This window comes from Mus musculus, chromosome 17 (genome assembly GCF_000001635.26).
Source record: "Mus musculus strain C57BL/6J chromosome 17, GRCm38.p6 C57BL/6J".
In the NCBI taxonomy this organism is placed as follows: Eukaryota; Metazoa; Chordata; class Mammalia; order Rodentia; family Muridae; genus Mus; species Mus musculus.
In genome coordinates, this window is record NC_000083.6 from 71,034,383 (window position 1) to 71,054,047 (window position 19,665).

Consider the following 19,665-nt stretch of genomic DNA (forward strand, 5'->3'; position numbering starts at 1 on the left):
TCCGTTTACATAGCTGTAATTCTTCCAACTTTCATTCACTTCTAACTGGAAAAGATAATAATGTCAGAGACCCAAGGTTCTGGGGAAATTCCCCTAGGTTATGACTCTTACCCCTGCTTTGTCAACCCTTGGGATATCTTAAATGCAGTTTGTGTTCGTTCTATCTAATGTTAGACATCTTATTTCAGACTCACAGATTCCAGTCTGCTATTAGAAGATTATTCATCCAAGTTGAGCCCCCAAACAAAGAGAGCCAAGCGGAGCCTTCTGTCTGGAGAGGAGACTGGAAGCTTGCCAGGCAACTACCTGGTGCCTATCTACTCTGGACGGTGTGTGCACTTTCTCTTCCTGCGTGTAGTTCTGATAAGCGAGGAGGCAATAGTAGCCAACATTTATTGAGGACTCACTATATACTGGAGCCCACACTGAGGAAGATGGGCTAAGTGAAATCAAGGCATTGCATTCTCAGAAGCTTTTGTCATAGGATACATGACAGCAGAGAGCAGTTAGGACATACATATACATAGGATACATGACAGCAGAGAGCAGTTAGGACATACATATACATAGGATACATGACAGCAGAGTGCAGTTAGGACATACATATACATATGCATATACATATACATAGGATACATGACAACAGAGAGTGGTTAGGACATAACATTGTTTATCTGGCCAGTTGACATGGGAAGTAGAGACTTAGGTATGAGTGATTAAATACTATTTAAAACTAATTCATATAAAGTAAAAGAGATTCAAAACTATAAAGTATAAAGAAGGGCGAAGGGAGGAGAGTAAGAAAAGGAGCTAGAGGGATGAATATGATCAAAATGCATACAATGTATAGTATATGAATACAATGTCAAAACCAAATTACTTTGCAGAATGAGTATACACTGATAATAACTTTTTAAGTTATGTATGTTAAAATCCCAAACTATACAATGTCCCAGAGAGACCTACTATGCACCAGAGTCTTGTGTGGATTAGGACACGTTTACATACAAGGCCCCTGGGCTGTGCACTGCAGCCAAGTGCACACAGTTAGATTTCAGGCTTCAGACATCTTGTCTCTATTTCATTGGATGCAATCAACTTTTCTGGAAAAAATGTATAACTTCATCTTTTATTATAAATACACTGAGTTGACCAATGACACTCCTCAGACAATTCACTTAGCTTCTTTAAGTCTTGCTACCATGTATCTGAAGTAGCAGTGATAGTGTTTCCCTTGTGGGCTTTAGTTTGGATGGAATGAAGTATCACCTGAAAGGTGCCAGAACCAGGATAGGAATATTACTCTTGTCATTTTTTTTTATAAAAGAATTACTTATTTTATGTAAATGAGTACACTGTAGCTGTCTTCAAACACACCAGAGGAGGGCATTGGATCCCATTACAGATGGTTGTGAGCCACTATGTGGTTGCTGGGATTTGAACTCAGGACCTCTGGAAGAGCAGTCAGTGTTCCTAATCTCTGAGCCATCTCTCCAGCCCACTCTTGTCATTCTTAATGTTAAAGGAAGACACTTTCTTCTATAACAAAGAGACTTTGATTTACTAGGACGTTATTAAAGATTTATTTTTTGGTGTGTGTTGTTTTATGTGTATGAATCTTTTGCTTGCTTGTATGTAAGTGCATCCCCTTCATGCCTTGCTCATGGAGGTCAGCAGAGGGCAGTGGCCCCCTAGGGAACTGGAGCTACAGAAAGGTGTGAGTCAACACCTGGACGCTGGGAACTGAACCAGGGCCCTCTGCGCATGCTCCTAACTTCTGCGCCATCATTCCAGGGTTATCTCTGGGCATGGGAGCCCCTGCCTGGGCTCAGTGAAGCTGGGTAATCTTGTCGTTGTCACACCGTTTCTACATTCAGCTCCACTGTTTCAGGCAAGTGCACATCAGTGGGATCAGAGACTCGGAAGAAGAAAGAATTAAAGAGGCTGCTGCTTATATCGCTCAGAAGACTCTCCTTGCGAGTGAGGAAGCTATTGCAGCTTCCAAACAGAGCACAGCCTCCAAACAGTCCGCAACCTCCAAACGGACCACGTCCACCCTTCAACGAGAGGAAACGTTTGAAAAGAAGTCGAGGAACATTGCAATTCGAGAAAAGGCGGAAGAGCTGTCACTGAAGAAAACAGTAAGGAGCTAATTTCAGGCTATTTAGACGAGGGCAAAAGTGTTTCATGGGCTGTGTGTGAGCACATGTGTATAAATGGACTAGTTTGTCTCAAGGGCAGAACGATGTGGTACTGGGAAACAAAGCTAACAGAAACAAGGAGAAAAGACGTTGGGATATGTAGGTCAAACAAAAGCATGCTTTGGAACCCCAAACTTCATGGCATTTCAGATCTGAAAGATTTAAGTATGTTTCCGAAGCCACGCTAGAAATCCACTCTAGGAACATTGCTCAATCTTAGGGTTTTAAATAACCAAACCCATTTTTTAAATCAAAAATTGTTCTACCCGACTGTAAAAATAAGTATCAAAATGTAAAAATTAGCTCTGAGAGTGTAGTAAGTTGATACTGCTTGCATAACGCCTAAAGCCACAGGATGAATCCCCATCAAGCCATGAACTCGGACATGATAATGGGTGCCTGTAATTCTTGAACTTAAGATATAAAATCATAAAGCTCAGAAATTTAAGTCATTCTTGACTATAAAGTGAGTTTGAGGCCAGCCTAGACTATATAAGAATCTCTCTCAAAAACAAAAAACAAAGCAAAAGTAAAATTTTGGCTTTCTCCGTGTTATGTTAGCACTAGAAGGAAATTTCACGTGGTAGCATTTTTAAAACGTGTGCTTGTTGTTTCCTTGCTTGCTTTTTCAGTTAGAAGAGACCCAAACATATCACGGCAAGCTAAATGAAGACCATCTCCTTCATGCTCCTGAGTTTATCATTAAGCCTCGTTCTCACACAGTTTGGGAGAAGGAGAATGTGAAGTTGCACTGCTCTGTAGCAGGGTGGCCAGAGCCTCGGCTCACGTGGTATGTTTGCTTTGTGGAAGCTAGGAGAACTGATTGCCAACTTACGTTCACATTTAGAGAAAGCATGCTGGGTTAGCCATGTGCCAGAATCAACACAGGTATCTATGTTGTATGTGCTTGTATATGTTTGCATATGCTTTCAAAAGAGTTAAAGCGTCGAGACAGTTTTACCCATGGGAAGGACAAATAAATGGTCCTTGCATACAGATTCTACATCTTAATACTTTATAATCACAATACTAGGAGAGTCGGCTAAGTGTTTGCCGTGCTAACATGACAGCCTGGGTTTGGGTTCCTGCACCCACGTAGGAAGCTGGGTGCTCCTGTAATCCCAGAGCCAAATAGGTGGCGATGGGAAGAGCCCTGATCCTCGTTTAGACAAACCATGAAGCTCCAGGTTCAGTGAAAGACCTTATCTCAAAAGTATGGCGGATCGTAATTGAAGAAGACACTTGATGTTGATGTGACCTTCACATGCACTCGAGCGCGCGCGCGCGCACACACACACACACACACACATTTGTACACACTTAGGTATAATACACACACACACACATTTGTACACACTTATGTATAATACACACACACATTTGTACATACTTGTATATAATATACACACACACACACACACACATGCACACATGAATATGTATTTGTACCCAAAAGCTAAAACTCAGATAGTGTCCATCTCTATCACTTCCCTTCCCTTCACTTGACAGAGGGCACCATTCACTGAGACTTGATCTTGACACCAGTTCTTCCAGGAGGGAAAAGCAGGATGCTCCAGTGGAAGTCTCCTCTTTCATACTCAGGGGAAAATGCCATTCAGAACCGAAGAATGGGGAGCAACTAAGAAATGGTTCTGTTTCCGAGTGGGCTGCAGGATGGCTTGGTGGGAGAGTCCTGTCCATGATCCTGAGAGCAAGAGTTGTCTCTGGGCAAATAGGAATGTTGAGAATCAGTGTCCACACACTAACAGTTGGCTTTGGTGATAACAGGGCTAAACCCAGGGATGTGGAGCAAGAAGTTCTACCATTTGGGGGCCACATTACCAAAAGAAACACTAGACCGAAGTGGTTTTAAGGTTCTCCCAGAGAGGATGGTAAACCCACCTCAGGGAAGAGGTTCTTCATGGAGTTTGTGTCTCTCCTTGGACACGGTGCCTTTTCTAAGAAGCATCTGCTAGAATTCTAATCTCTGTCACAATATGGGTGCAAGCTGTGTATTTTTCACAGACATCCTCTTCCTCACAGAGCAGAGAACTCATTACCAGGTGAGACCCAGAGTGGTTAGTGATCATGTTGTTGACATTCAGGATTCTTTGGTGCCTGCCTGCAGCTTCCTGGCACTGGCACCAAATATAAAAGTGAGAGAAATCTTGGGCCCTAGATATGGGGTGGTGGTTAAGGGAATGCATTTGTGAGAGTGCTTGGCACAGGCGAGCTGCCTCATGGAGAGCAGCTAAGTCCTGGGCCATGACTCTAAGAAGCAAGTGCACCAGGGCTCTGGTTCCCTCAGAGCCTTCTCCAAAGACAGTTTGGCTCCAAGTTTCCACTGGCTGCTGTTAGGTCATGAGAGTCTGAGGTCTAACAAATGCGAGCAGGCAGCAGCTGTTCTCCTGGCTACTCTCATGTCACTGGCCATGTCTATTTAAGTGGAACTCAGAAGCAGCTGTCCTCCTGGCCAGTCTCATATTACTGGTCATGTCTATTTAAGTGGAACTTAGAGGTTACCCAGAGAACGCTGCACAGCAGAAACGCAGCACTCAGCAAGGCCAGGTACAGAACGTGGTTGGCATTCCCAGATCACACTGGAAGTAGAAAGTGTCTTACTTGGGTGTTCTTGTCCAGTAGAAAAGTTGCTTGCAGAGAACACCAACACACCAGGGTGGTAAAGCAAGATGTCGTGGGGGAGAGATTTCTATAGTCAACATGGAGGAGATATTTCTATTGTGGGGAAAAATGAAATGTTTAATAGACCATTTAATACAATAACTTGCCTAACACCTATTGGTTTAAAGGTGGGAGACCCCCACCCTCACCCCCACCCCCGCAACTCAGGAGTTGGAAACCGGAGGATAGGAAATTCAAAGTCAACCTCAGTTTTATAAAGAGTTCAAGGCCAGGCTGGGAGCCATGAGACCCTGTCTCAAAAAATTGTTAATTTGTAAAAAGAGAAAATTGTTTGGTTGTGGGTTTTTTGGTTTTGTTTTTTTAAAGCTAGCTTTAACTGTATTTCCTCTCTTAACTACTGAGCCAACTCTGCAGTCCCAGATACTTGGTTTTTACAGTGGATGATGGCTGCTTGTCTAAGTTGGGTTCCCACCAGCATTCCCATTTACTGTGAGATTTAATGTGTGTACGGTCATCTCAACTTGCAGGACATTGTGACAGGAAAAAGATCCCAGGGCATATTTGTTTCACTGAATTTCACTCTACCAAAGAGCTCTCCCTACCTTCTCCTCCCCGTCGACTAGAGCTCTGCAGCAAGGCAGACGTTTGTATATAAGGATGAAATGTGCATAACACATTAAACCAAGTCACGGGACAGTAGAGCCTTATTCCAGAAGTACGCGACCCTCATTAGTTAGCGCTTCAGAGACGGCATGGGAAGGTTAGGGGAGTGCTGTACACACAAAGCATTTACACCTCTGGGAAGCAATCCCAGGGGGCAGATTACTCTCCATAGCCGGCTGATGAATGGCTAATTTGGAATTCCACTTTCCAGAAACAACAAGCTGTGAAGTGTGGGGGTGGGGGGCAGGCCAAACCCCTTCTTTCCCTTGTGACCTAATGCCAAAGGCAGACAGTCTCAAGTGACCCAAACCCTGCAGAGTAGAACAAAAGTGCTCTCTGGTTTAGTCCTTCTGGCTTTAACCAGGAGTTCCTTTCTCGAGGCCTTTGGCATTCCACAGACAAGCCTTGTGTATTTTAAACCAGTTTCCTTTGCCAGGTGGTCACACGGGAAGAACTGTGAATATTTAGTTGGAAAAGCCGTAAAGGTGCTAAGCCGAGTGGTGCCAGTGTGTGGGAGCTGCAAAAATAGTGCTTTATTGCAAACTTTATAGAGATATGAACAGCATTGTTGACTTGAAGCCAACCTGAGTATCGCTCAGTCATTTGGTCAGGCAGCACATGACACAATGTTTAGTGTCACATCAATTCCCTTGCACTGGGAAGAGCTACTGAAAACCCTTCAGGATGTGGAAACCAAACCCAACACCCAGCTACCACAGCCACAGCCACCACCACGAAACCCAAGGAGGCAGGAGATGCCCAGCTGAGCCAAAGCTATCTCATCAGAACTCTTACCCGCTTTGCTCACGGAAATGGGAGCCTTTGAGATTAAGAGCTGCAGATAGCTGTCTCTGACCACACGTCCCCATGGCTGAGAGCTCTGTATTGAGACCACTGTCTGAAGCCACTTCCAGGCTTTCAGGAAGCAGAGAGGCAGCCATGTGTTCTGAGTAGGGAGAGAATCCTACAGCATGCCTGCCATCCAGCTGCGACCCTTGAGCTAGAACAATCGGCTTCATTTCAGAGCTGAGGGAAACTTACTCTTTTCGTGTGCACTCGTTCAAAGTCACCTGTAGCCTGAGGTGTGTGTTTCCCAGAACTTGATTTCTTTAGTGAAAAAGAGGAAGCTATAATTTAACTATTTTATCATATAACAGTTCAGTTCGATTTAACCAACGCTGAGCATTGGCAATACACCCATAACTCCCTCGGGAGTGGGAACAGAAGGGAATGTATATCACATGCAGAGAGTTCCCCATCACCAAAGGCCTAGCAACTTAGGAGGAGAGATGCAGACCCAACCAGAACTTTTAAAATTACATTCCTTTAGTGTGTGTATATGCATGCATGTGTATGCATGTGTGTGCATTGTCAGGCCATGACATGTGTGGGGAAATCAGAGAACAACTTGAGGGAGTTGGTTCCTCTCCTTTTAACATGGGATCAAATTCTAGTCATCATCAGGTTTGTTGGTGAGTGCCTTTACCTAAGGCACTTGGGAGTAACCAAGATTGGGAGAGATGAAAACAGTTCGTAATTTGTAAGACTTGTAAAGAGGAGTGTTGAAGATTTGGCATCTCACAAGTCTTGACAGCCGGGTTGCAATTTAGCTATTGGGAAATGAGAATCATAGAACAACAGAAATGTGGAGGGGCTTGGGAAATGGTGTGTACCATGGGAGCAAGAGGACCAGGGTTCTGATCCCCCAGAACCGGTGTAAGTGCCTGGACACCATGGTAGCCCAAGGGAAGTTCCAGCCTTGGGAAGCTGAGACAGGGCCCCCTAGAGCAAGCTGGTTTCCAGACTAACCATATCATTGAGTTCCGGCTGTGAGTGAGAGGCCCTGCTCCAAGAAAAAGGATGGAAAAACAACTGAGGAAAATTGCTGATTTCAACTTCAGATTTCTACATGAACATGCACCAGAACACACATATATGTGAACACACGGAGACATGCACATACATCATGCACATGCGCACATAAAAAGAAGAAAAACGAACTGTGTGACTTATACTAGGAATTACATTAGATTTCTATTTTTATATCAGAATACGCAAGGCTACCTACACAAAGGTAGATTTATTTGACAGTGTTGAGCAGCATGCCAACTCTTACGAGGTACTGCTGGGCAGTGCCACACCATGGCAAGTGGGATCACAGTAAGCAAGCACTGCCAGAGGGAAAAATAACACACCGATACAGAAAAGAGAAAGCTTGCTCTTTTACAGCAGCTCAGTATCTTAGAATTAATCAGACACAAGACCCCAAATGATCCAAGACCCTCCCCAGTAAACATTTCACTACCTCAGAATGCTACAACACTGGGGACTAAACTTCCAAAATGTGAATCTTTGGAGGAAGACATTAGGGCGAAAGAGTTAACTGAAGCCAATATTTTTCTCTTCCTTTACACCCCTTCCGCCCTCCCAACCTTCTGGAGCTCTACTTCAAAAGTCCAAAGAAACGAAAGGCAGCCACAGAGAGAACAGCTAAAACATGAAAGTGACTCACGAGTCAGGAGCCAGGCAGTCCTGGTTCCAATCCCAGCTCTGCCGTGCCTGTCTTGGTGACCAGGCTGAGTTCCTTGATCTGTCCATTGAGCTAGTTTCTTCATTGGGAAGTGAGGTTGAAGACAGGCCTCTCACTTGGTGGTTGTGAAGGCTGGGTTTCCTGATGCTATGTATACACAGAACAGGAAATTCTTTGCCATCTGTGCTTAGTAATTTTATTATTAGTTATATTATCAGTTTTACTTGCACACGTGAGGTAGTTTATCTGAAAGGGAAGCAAGGGATCCCTTGCTAATACTTCTCTTCCTCTTCCTCCTCCTCCTCCTCCTCTTCCTCTCCCTCACCTTCCCCCCTCCTCCTCTTCTCTCTCTCTCAAAGGTGTATGTATATATGTATGTGTGTGTAAGTATGTATACAGCATACAGCTTTCTGCCTGCATGTACACATGCAGACCAGAAGAGGGCACCAGATCTCATTATAGATGGTTATGAGCCACCATGTGGTGGCTGGGAATTGAACTCAGGACTTCTAGAAGAGTAGACAGTGTTCTTATCCTCTGAACCATCTCTCCAGTGCCCCCCCCCCCCCACCATACCCCTTTTTTTAAGAGTTAAAAAAAGGTTTAAGTAGATAAACCTTATGTGGCACTGGCTTTTGAGAATGTAGGGAATGTAACTGTACCACTTACAAAATGGAAGTCACTGCCTCACAGAGAAGCCCTTCTGCTTGGTTTACCTTCTGTGAGGGCAGCAAGCTGCAAACAGGACTGGAACGGTTGGAACTGTCATGACAAAATGACAGTGTCTCTTGTGGCAAAAGTCTTTCTTACTGTGATAAAACTCAAGTCACTTGAGTATAATGGCCTTTCTACACAGTGACATTGTTCTCAAGAGTAACATGTGAGAGTGCCAGGCGAAGGATTATTCTTTCCTCCCACAGAGAGCCAACAACCGAAAGCCAACACAAAGCTCTCATTCTATTTTACTATAGTCAACTGTTGTTGTTGTTGCATATAATATTTATACAAAGAAATGTATGTTATATATAAAGGCAGAGTCTAGGCAACTTTATTTTGAACTGTACATACCCATGTGCATACCAGCACCCAGACGGAGCCCAAATATATATATATATATTTAGCACCCAAGACACCTCTTTCAAGCCATGTGCCCACCTCAGGAAATCACCATCTTGACTTTGAACAATGTCAATGAGCCATTCTGTTTTCCTGTTATTTATTTATTTATTTATTTATTCATTCATTCATTCACTTTGCATTCTAATTTCAGCCCTCCTTCCTCCTCTTCCCCCCTCGCCCCCTCCCCTTTCAGAGAAGGAGAAGCCACTGATTCCCCTCCACCTCTTCTCTTCAAAAAATAAAAAATAAAAGGTTCCAGTAGATAAGCCTCATGTGGCACCAGAGCACTGACTGTTGGGAACATGGGGACCCGCCCTGGCAGGCTTAGTTGCAGCAGCACTAAGCACATCCTTTCCCACTGTGGCCAGACAAGGCAGCCCAGCCAGGGGATACAAAGGCAGGCGATGGAGTCAGAGACAGACCTTTGTTAGGGGACCCACATGAAGACCAAGCTGCACATCTGCTACAAATATGTAGGAGGCCTAGGTCCACCCAGTGCCTGCTCTTTGGTTCTCGGTTTAATGTTTTCCTATTTTATATAAATAATCACTATCCTATTTGCTATTTCATAGCTGTAGCTTTTCACTACATGAGATGCATACATATTGTGACTGGTTCACATTTTTTCATATAAAATTTAACGAAGAGGAGAAAGCATTTTGAGAAGTTTTATTGTGGTGCTGGTGAATTTAGTAAAGCTAGGGTAATTTGCACTTTTCTTTTTTCAATAGATGGAATTATTGCGTTTCACTTACAGGTATATCTATAGGATATGTAGATACACCTGTAAGTGAAACGCAATAATTCCTGTGTATGTGTCTTTCTCCTCCCCCAAACACACACACACACACACACACACACACACACACACACACACACACACAGATACACAGATTATGCAGTTAATTATTCTTTAATCTGTTCATCTTGTTTCCTTTCTCTTTCAGGTATAAGAACCAGGTGCCTATAAATGTCCATGCAAACCCGGGAAAGTACATCATTGAAAGCCGATACGGAATGCATACTCTTGAGATCAGCAAGTAAGAACACACCAGAGTCTGTGTATGTCACCACCAGACACCCCACGAGCACACCAGTGTGTGTGTGTGTGATCACCAGACACTCCAAGAGCACATCATTGTGTGTGTGTGTGATATCACCAGACACCCCAAGAACACACCAGTGTGTGTGTGAGACAACAAGACACTCCAAAAGCACACCAGTGTGTATGTGCGTCACCATAAGACAGTGTATCACAAATGAAACTAATTAAACCCAGAGAAACAAGGAATAACAGGAGAACTAGAGTGATTGAATCTCAGTCTGGCCTCTGTGAGGGCGTTGTTCCCCATCCATCTTGGTAAGACTTTCCTATTCCTACACTACCACATAAAGGAACATCCAGAGGTACTTTTGTGATGCCCTGAGCTGAAACTCCAATTGAAGCCCAAGCATCAGTAGAATCAATTAAGTTTCTTACGTTTTGAAAAACTCCAATATGGAATGATATGAAAGACCAGCCTTGTGCAGGTTTGTGGCTCAGGGAGGCTGTGGGAAGCTGTCATGAGAAGTTGCTTCTTTCTCTTCCCTGTCATCCTGATGCTAGACTGAAACCTCGTTCCTGCAGCGGGGCAGCATGGAGCACACATGCTCAGGGTCATTATCTGCTCCAACAGTACACGCGTGGCTGGGCATTTTTTTTCCTTCAGCAGTAGTTACTGGATGCAATTGACATCCTTAGTACTTTGTTAACTCTTTGGCATTTTAAATGAACCAACGTTAGGGTCACACTGGGTCATAGATATTCTCTTCCCACCCTACAGCGGTGTGAAAATCAGTAGATAACCATGGGAACAGAGACAATTCCTTCATCAGGAGTCCTAAAGAGCCATGTGTGAACCATTAATTTCTGATCTGCTCTGTTAGCAAAGCATTCCTCGAGAAAACAGCCAACTGTTACAAGGGGTCACCCCCACAGTCATTGATCTTCATGTGTTTTTTGCAGATGTGACTTTGAAGACACAGCTCAGTACCGGGCCTCGGCGATGAATGTTCAAGGAGAGCTGTCAGCATATGCCTCAGTCGTAGTAAAGAGTAGGTTTGCCTTTGCTTTGTTCAAGGTAGATTTAAAACTCCTGCCCGCGCTGAAAATTCTGGCAATACAAAATAGCTCACATGTCTCCTCTTCTCGTCTCTAGGATATAAGGGAGAACTGGATGAGTCTCTCCTCCGTGGTGGGGTTTCCATGCCTCTCAGCTGTAAGTTTCACAGAGCATTGGCTAAGCGCCATCTTTATGCAAAGTGTACCATAGTAACGCTCAAATCCTAAACCATGTTCTGAATCCTGGCGTTTAAGGAAGCGACATGATTTTTAAAATAATGAAATAATTTCACAGTACTTATGTATTAGGACATGCTAGGTTGGATATAATGTGCACTACCCATCCATGGTTCGTTTGCTGTTTTTAAGTTCTTTGGTTGCTATTCTGTTCTCAAGGTTGATTTGTTCTTTATATTTTAAAATTAGCCTGTTTATATTTGTTAAACTGATCATGTGCTCAGACAGTTAAACTCACACTTATTTTCTGCACATTAAATAATGAACAGTGAGTGTTGGTGATCATACGCTAACTGCTTACGACTTGATCAGATTCTTATACTTACCACCCTCTGCACCCCAATCCCTTCCAACCCCAGCACTAGGTAGGAGAGAAAGAAGGTTAGAGGGGAAGGGGGCATAACTTCCTGAAGATTATTCTTAGAAATATTTATAGGTTGAGCAAATATCTAAAAATCACCATTGACTCTCCTGGGCTAGGAAAGAAATTGCTGCATATAGACAGGTTACTTACTGTGCCAGGCACCTATGGTACCTTATATGGGTACATGCCTGCAACAGCCTGAGAAGAGCCTCTCTTCTCCTTTCAGACGGGGGCACTGGAACTCATGGTGGTAGCCAGCCAGTGCCATGACTTCATAGACCATAACTGCCAAAGTCTAGTTCTAGAGTCCTTTCTTCTTGTGTCTTGTCTCTTTTCCCCAAGGCCTTGAAATATTATATTGAAAATACAACCTGGCCAGGCAGTGGTGGCGCATGTCTTTAATCCCAGCACTTAGGAGGCAGAGGCAGGTGGATTTCTGAGTTCAAGGCCAGCCTGGTCTACAGAGTGAGAGTTCCAGGACAGCCAGGGCTACACAGAGAAACCATGTCTCAAAAAACCAAAAAACCAAAAAAGAAAAAAAAAGAAAAAAAATACAACCTGTTCTTCATTACGTTCAATTTTGTCATGTATTCTAAGTATTTACTAGCTATCAGTTCAGTTAAGCTCACAAGAATCCTATCAGCTAAGTACCTCAATGTTCTCCACAGAGAAACTTTTATGTGGGACTCAAAGTATGGATAAATGACTGCCCACATTCACCCACAGAACTTTCCAGAACTTTGATTTTCAACTAACACATTGTACTGCCTCCAACTTGTGTTACCAGGCAACCACTAGTCACCGGGGAAATAGCTTCTCTTTGAAGAACATCTGCCATCTACCTAATTTCTATGTGATAATATTCCGATGAAATCTGAGAGATTTGACAGGATCCTGTCCCGCACAGGCTTCAGGGGCTAGGTTGGCTCCGGAGCTGCCTTGGGGGAGAGAGGAGAGTTATGAGGAAGTTCTATATCAGTCCTAAGGTCCCAAAGCCAAGTGCAAGTGTGTGCAGTCTCTAACTTCTCTGTATCTGGAATTGAGCTTGACTATCAAAGACTGCCTTGGTATTCATGGGAAGTCAGCTCTAACAACCTGGGGACAAAGCATCCCACTGTCACCTCGACTTAAACAGTAGAATTCACCTCAAAATCTAAGATTAAAAAGCTCCTATACTATAGGTAAGAAAGTCTAGGTTAAATGTGGTTTTAATTTACATTTGAGAATTACATGTGTCCCATTACAATGTGTTCCTTATAATAATAAATATAGACATTTATCTTATATGATCAATGAGTTAGGACTTTTATGCAAATGAGATAGGCATTTCTACGTACTTCCCATATGGAACTTGATTTTTATCCACATAAATAATTTGGTCTATTGTTATCTCAGCTGCTTTCTGCCTAAGCTTATTATAATACTGTATCTCTTCAAAGAGGAAGAGAATACACGTACTGGTATTTATTTCTGTTGTACTCAGTTGCTGTGACCCCTTACGGTTATGCATCCAAGTTTGAGATCCACTTCGATGACAAGTTTGATGTGTCTTTTGGGAGAGAAGGAGAGACCATGAGTCTGGGCTGTCGCGTAGTCATCACTCCTGAGATAAAGCACTTTCAGCCCGAGGTCCAGTGGTATAGAAATGGTGAGTCTTTGGTGAGTTCTGCATGTGAGCCCAGTTGCAGATCTGTCTCTCAGGGCTAACAGAACCTGTAAGCTAAAGACAACACAGTGCTGTACTGAGTTTTTAACATACATTTCAAAATGAAAACACCATGTATATATGTGATATATATATATGTATATATATGTACATATATATGTACATATATATATAGTGTGTGTGTGTGTATACACATATACTATATATACACGCATATATGTAACTCTGCCTCACCAGTGTTGGGATGAAAAGTGTCTGCCACCATACCTAGCTAAAATATAATTTTGAAAGTAAGAGTTCCTTGTCACCAGAAAATATGTGTAACAAATTACCAAAAAACCCTGTATATTTACTTTATAAGCTAGATAATTAGATAAAGTATTTTTACTTATAGATATCATTTATAAGATATCTATAAAACCTTAAAACATATAATCTCATGAAATAATTAAGTACTAATATTATTAATCAACGGAATAAAATTTTAGAAGCAATTCAGACAGTAATCTTACTTTAATGTGATAGTGTGTTTATATTTTAAAAGTTTATAGTAAATATATTCTTCATATGAAATATGTAAGCTAGTACAAAAATGGATATAAAATAGATAAAAAGTTATACTGTTTGTTTGTTTTGTTTTTGCCGGGACTGACTCTTGGGGGCTGTAAACAATGCCAGCACACAGGAACTGCCCTGGAAGGCCAGCGGAGCTGGGTTTAATGCTATGTAGCCACTGGCTTGATATTCATATCATTTTATCCTTCTAAAAAAATTTTATTATGTGTATGGCTGTTTTGCCTGTATGCATGTCTGTGCATACAGTGCATGCCCTGACAGAGGAGGCCATTAGGTTTCTCTAGGGACTGGAGTTACAGATGGTTGTGAGCCACCGGGTGGGTGCTGGGAATTGAATCCAGGTCCTCAGGCAAGGCAGCTAGTGTTTCTAATCACTGAGCCATCTCCAGCCCCTCATTTTATCTATGAACTTATATGTGAAATCCCATGGGACTAGAGAGCATGAAGATAGCAGAGAAGACAATCCAACTGGTCAACCAGACAATACAGCACAGCTCAAGCTAGTGATGGCGTGTGGCCAACATGCCTACTGAGCTAAGGGCCTGGCTGTCAGGTGTATATAGGACCTGGGACAGTCTGGGGCCCCTAAGTTTCCAACATGGTGGTTTGGACCATGACCTGACCCAGACTGGAATTAACAAGACAGTGGTCCTAGCAGCAGCAGCATTGAAGTGGTAACTGTTCGTTTTGTTTTGTTTTGTTGAGACAGGGTTTCTCTGTGTAGCCCTGGCTGTTCTAGAACTCACTTTGTAGACCAGGCTGGCCTCAAACTCAGAAATCCACCTGCCTCTGCCTCCCAAGTGGTGGGATTAACGGTGTGCACCACCACCACCCAGCGAAAGTGGTGACTCTGACCCCAGAGGACAGGAGAGATTCTTTAGGGAAGCGGTAATGGGAACCCACAGTAGGAGGAAGCTTCTCCACTTGCCAAGGACCATGTAGGAGTAGCGACAAATTGCTTTAGAACTCACGGAATTCAGCCCACCTGTTGACACAACCACATGAGTGACCCTTGGTGTAGGATGGCCCCAAGGACCACGTGACTTCATGCTGTTATGAAGCTCTGCTCTGCTTGCTGCCCTCACATCCCTCTTAATCTAACAGTTGTATGAAAACTCTAAAGGGCTTCCAGTCCCTCATGGAGCAGTATCTCTGGCATTCACAATCATAATGCTTAATCGATTTCAGGCATCGCTGCTGGAGCTGCTATGACTCAATCACCACCCTAGAGGAGAACTTAGAGATGTAGGTTGTCAGCAATGGCCACCACCCTTAGAAAACATTTGGAAAAATAAAATTGTTAGTGAAGCTAGGCGGAGATGTTTTTACTACTGACTCTGATGTAGAAAATCTTAGGAAACAATCTGAAGTTCAGAAAGGCACACACTTAATAGTTAAGCTAGGGACTGTTTATGGTCAGGGAACAAGAACAATGGCAGCCCTGGCTGATGTGACTCTCGCTGAGGCTGGACTGGTGATGATTTTTTTCTTTTCTTTTCTTTTTATTAGATATTTTCTTTATTTACATTTAAAATGTTATCCCTTTCCTGGTTTCCCCTCCAAAAACCCCCTCTCCCTGCTCACCAACCCACCCACTCCTGCTTCCTGTCTTGGCATTCCCTTACACTGGGGCATCGAGCCCTCCCAGGACCAAGGGCCTCTCCTCCCATTGATGCTCAACAAGGCCATCCTCTGCTACATATGCAGCTGGAACCATGGGTCCTTCCATGTGTTTTCTTTGGTTAGTGGTTTAGTCCCTGGAAGCTCTGGGGGTTACTGGTTGGTTCATATTGTTGTTCCTCCTATGGGGCTGCAAACCCCTTCAGCTCCTTGGGTACTTTCTCTAGCTCCTTCATTGGGGACCCTGTGCTCCATACAATGGATGGCTGTGAGCATCCACCTCTGTATTTGTGAGGCACTGGCAGAGCCTCTCAGAAGACAGCTATATCAGGCTCCTGTCAGCAAGCACTTGTTAGCTAATGATTGATTTCTTATACCCACTTTTGCTCTTAACTTTCTGATATGATTTAATAAGAATTGCTGATGAGTAGATATGCATTCTGAGGATTTATGACTGTTTTTAATATAAAAGCTTATATTTGTGATTCTTTTAAGATTCTAATAAGATTACTTTTAAAGATAACTAATAAAATAATTCATCCTTTCTTTGTGACTGCAAATTGCTGCCTGCCAATAAGAGAAACCATCCGAGAAAACTACCTTACTTGCTTACAGTTCATTAATCTATAACAATTTGCTTAATTACAAATGTATGTGGTTTGGGGGGAATAATTTGTTTTCATTACCTGTGCTATATAATTATTTCTGGTAAAGTTAATGGGGAACACACTGTTTTCATAATCATTGACTAGAAGAAATCACATTGTAATTTTATATTGCTTGAAAGATTTTGCTGGGGTACATAAGCTATGGCAGAAAGAATAAAGTGTGGAGGGCTGGAACATTGTTCCTTCCACCCATCAACTCTGTGTGTGTGTGTGTGTGTGTGTGTGTGTGTGTGTGTGTGTGTGTGTCTGTCTGTCTGTCTGTCTGTCTGTGTGAAATGCTTGGATTCTGCTTGCTGGAGCTTTGCTCTAACCAGTCTGTAGTTCTGTATGTGTGTGTGTATGTATGTTATGCATGTATGTATATATTTGTGTGTATAAAATTATTAGACTCTGCCTTTTGTTTCATCTACTCAGTGTGTGTGTGTGTGTGTGTGTGTGTGTGTGTGTGTGAATTTTCTCTCTTTTTCTCTTTCTCGCCTGCCCCAGAAAGAGTTCATAGTTTTTCCAATGGCCACAGGGAGTGCCAGTCTCAGTAAATTAAGCTTTGTTCCCTCAGAGGAAAGTCTGCTGAGTAACTTCTCTAATCGCTGGGCGCCATTGGCAGCAGCCCCTGTAGGTATCTGGATCCACCCCTGACAGCAGCTCTAAGCAATGACCCCGACGGCTGCCTGCCTCAGTTTACCCACCACGTGTATGCCAAAGTCCTTCATTGGCACTCACGAGACTGTCTCAGCACAAGGACAGGGCTGACAGGCAGGCAGTGAGCTTGTCAGTGAGATACCACTCATCGCAGTGAGCTTGTGGACATTCTAAACAAAGTGCCTGAGGACCTTAGTCTTCTTGAGAGTTTGAAACCCCTGGTTCTGAGTTTGTTTGTTTGTTTTTCGAGACAGGGTTTCTCTGTGTAGCCCTGGCTGTCCTGGAACTCACTCTGTAGACCAGGCTCGCCTCGAACTCAGAAATCTGCCTGCCTCTGCCTCCCAAGGGCTGGGATTAAAGGCGTGTGCCACCACTGCCCGGTGGCTCTGAGTCTTAAAAAAACAAACAAAACGAAGTTTAGTATTCAGTGGAAAGAGCATGCTTTTCACATAAGATTCTGAGTGGGCCAATTATTAACAAAAGGAATTATTTTTTTTCCTTATAGCTGAGAGAAAACACAGTGATGAGATGCATAAGCAGGCGTTTTGGATTGTATATGACTTGTAACTTCTAAAAGTTAAGGGCATACCAGAATAAACATTAAAATACAATTGTGTAAATTTGCATCTAAAATTTAATTCACACAAGACAAAAAATTGATTTGTACAGCCGAGTCTGTTAGAAAAATTCTTCCTCAACACTCCCAATTCTAGAATATTAAAATTTATATTTATCTGTTGCACATAAGTTATGTTAACCAAAACATTTTTTTGTAGTCTGTATGACCCCTGTTATAAGTAACAAGATATTTAAAATAAAAAGAGGTTTAGTTAGAGTTACTCTTGCTGTGATGAAACACCATAGGAAGAAGAATTGATTTTGCTTATATTTTCACATCACCATCTATCATTGAGGCTGATGACATAAATCAGCCAGCACAGGGGTAAATCTCAACACTGGAACTTCTCTGCTCTTTGAAAAAAAAGAGCTTTACATTTTAATTCTGTCAGATGTTACAAATTACATGTCTGTCCTAGAGCCCTTCACTTCTGCTTAATATTCTCCCTGATATTGAACACACACATGGCTTAAAGATCTGACCTAGAGAGTTCTAAGAGTTAAATAACTTTCCATGAAGACAGGAAAGAGGGAGGGGTGGAGTAGGGATAAATCAATGAATCCGCTTGTCATTTTACTTTCCTAGGAGCACCTGTTTCTCCATCAAAATGGGTGCAGCCACACTGGAGTGGAGACCGGGCGACACTTACGTTCTCTCACCTCAACAAAGAAGATGAAGGTCTCTACACGATCCGAGTGCGAATGGGAGAGTATTACGAACAGTACAGTGCTTACGTCTTTGTTCGAGGTAGGACTTGGGAAAAAGCCCACCATTGCATACAACGGCACACAACCACACACAACCGCACATTTAAAACACCGAGGCCAAACCAGTCTGCGTGAACATGTTTTAGTAATGATAGTCAGTTAAAAAGCCTCCGAGATCACCCAGGACAGGAATGTTAGATGACCCCCGAGGCAGCAAAACAAAGGGAATTGGTTTGCAACCCCTGCCTGTCACTAACAATAGATTCTTGTGATTTGGAAAGCTGTCTTAGTTCATGGATGCTGCCATGAACAGAAAAGGTTGATCTCTCACTCTGAAGGCTTCATCTTCAACAAGCATCTTAGAGTGCAAATGTATTATTTCATTCCAGACTCCTCCTTTTCATGACTTTGGGTTGATGAAGAAAGAAACGGGTGGTGGAACTTAATTCTTAGGGCAGACTACAATAATTAGTTTTAGGCTTTCTTTTCCTACCGTTGTCTTAAATGGGCTGGGTATGTGCAGTGGCATGTCATTCTCCATATCTGCAGTGTCATGTTGTCCTCCATATGTGCAGTGTCATGCTGTTCTTCATAGGTGCAGTATCATATGCGGGATTGTGTTGTTGCTCTCCATATGTGCAGTAGCCTGTTGCTCTCCATATGTACAGTGGCATGTGTCTTTCAATATGTGCAGTGTCATGTCACTCTCCATATGTGCAGTGTCATGTCGCTCTCCACATGTGCAGTGTCATGTCACTCTCCATATGTACAGTGGCATGTCACTCTCTGTATGTGCAGTGTCACACTGTTCTCCATATGTGCAGTGAGTGCTGTGTTGCTCTCCATACGTGCAGTATCATGTTGCTTTCCCTACATGCAGTGGCCTGTCACTCTCCATATGTACAGTGGCCTATTGCTCTCCATCTGTGCAGTGTCATGTCGCTCTCCATGGGATCCTAGCACCTTCAGCCTGTGCTCTGTGCTCTTTCATGTAACAGTCCCTCAGGTACAGCCACAGAGGAGCCATGGATAGTCTCAGTATAGCAAAGTGTTTTCTGCTCACAGGTCTCAGAAACAGGAGGCTCCTGGAGGCCATGTGGGACAGCACCAGGGGTTCATGGCTCCAGAGTCCAAAGGTCAGGAACAAAGGGAGGACTTGGACTGTGACCTTCATTGAAGTTGTCTCGAAAGGGCAAGGTGTAGGCTTGGTTAGATTGACTCTGGGGGCTCTGGTTCTGTGGAGGTCCCTATAAGTGCCTGGTTCTGGGTAGAGGACAGTACGGCTGTGAGAGACTGATTAAGAAGTGTTACC

At 43.2% G+C, this 19,665-nt stretch overlaps 1 protein-coding gene across 7 annotated transcripts in view; it reads left to right on the top strand.

The window, feature by feature from the left end:
- Positions 1 to 19,665, top strand: part of Myom1 (myomesin 1) — a 123,525-nt gene that overhangs the window by 31,051 nt on the left and 72,809 nt on the right. For all 7 annotated transcript variants that reach the window (XR_385297.2, XM_030249548.1, XM_030249549.1 and 4 more), the window contains 8 exons: positions 189 to 329; positions 1,892 to 2,141; positions 2,834 to 2,991; positions 10,104 to 10,196; positions 11,162 to 11,250; positions 11,355 to 11,414; positions 13,342 to 13,506; positions 18,232 to 18,393. Coding sequence is in view for 6 of the 7 variants with exons in the window: in XM_030249548.1 (XP_030105408.1) it covers positions 189 to 329; positions 1,892 to 2,141; positions 2,834 to 2,991; positions 10,104 to 10,196; positions 11,162 to 11,250; positions 11,355 to 11,414; positions 13,342 to 13,506; positions 18,232 to 18,393 (1,118 nt within the window). In the remaining variant the exon portion in view is untranslated. The remainder of the gene's footprint in view (positions 1 to 188; positions 330 to 1,891; positions 2,142 to 2,833; positions 2,992 to 10,103; positions 10,197 to 11,161; positions 11,251 to 11,354; positions 11,415 to 13,341; positions 13,507 to 18,231; positions 18,394 to 19,665) is intronic.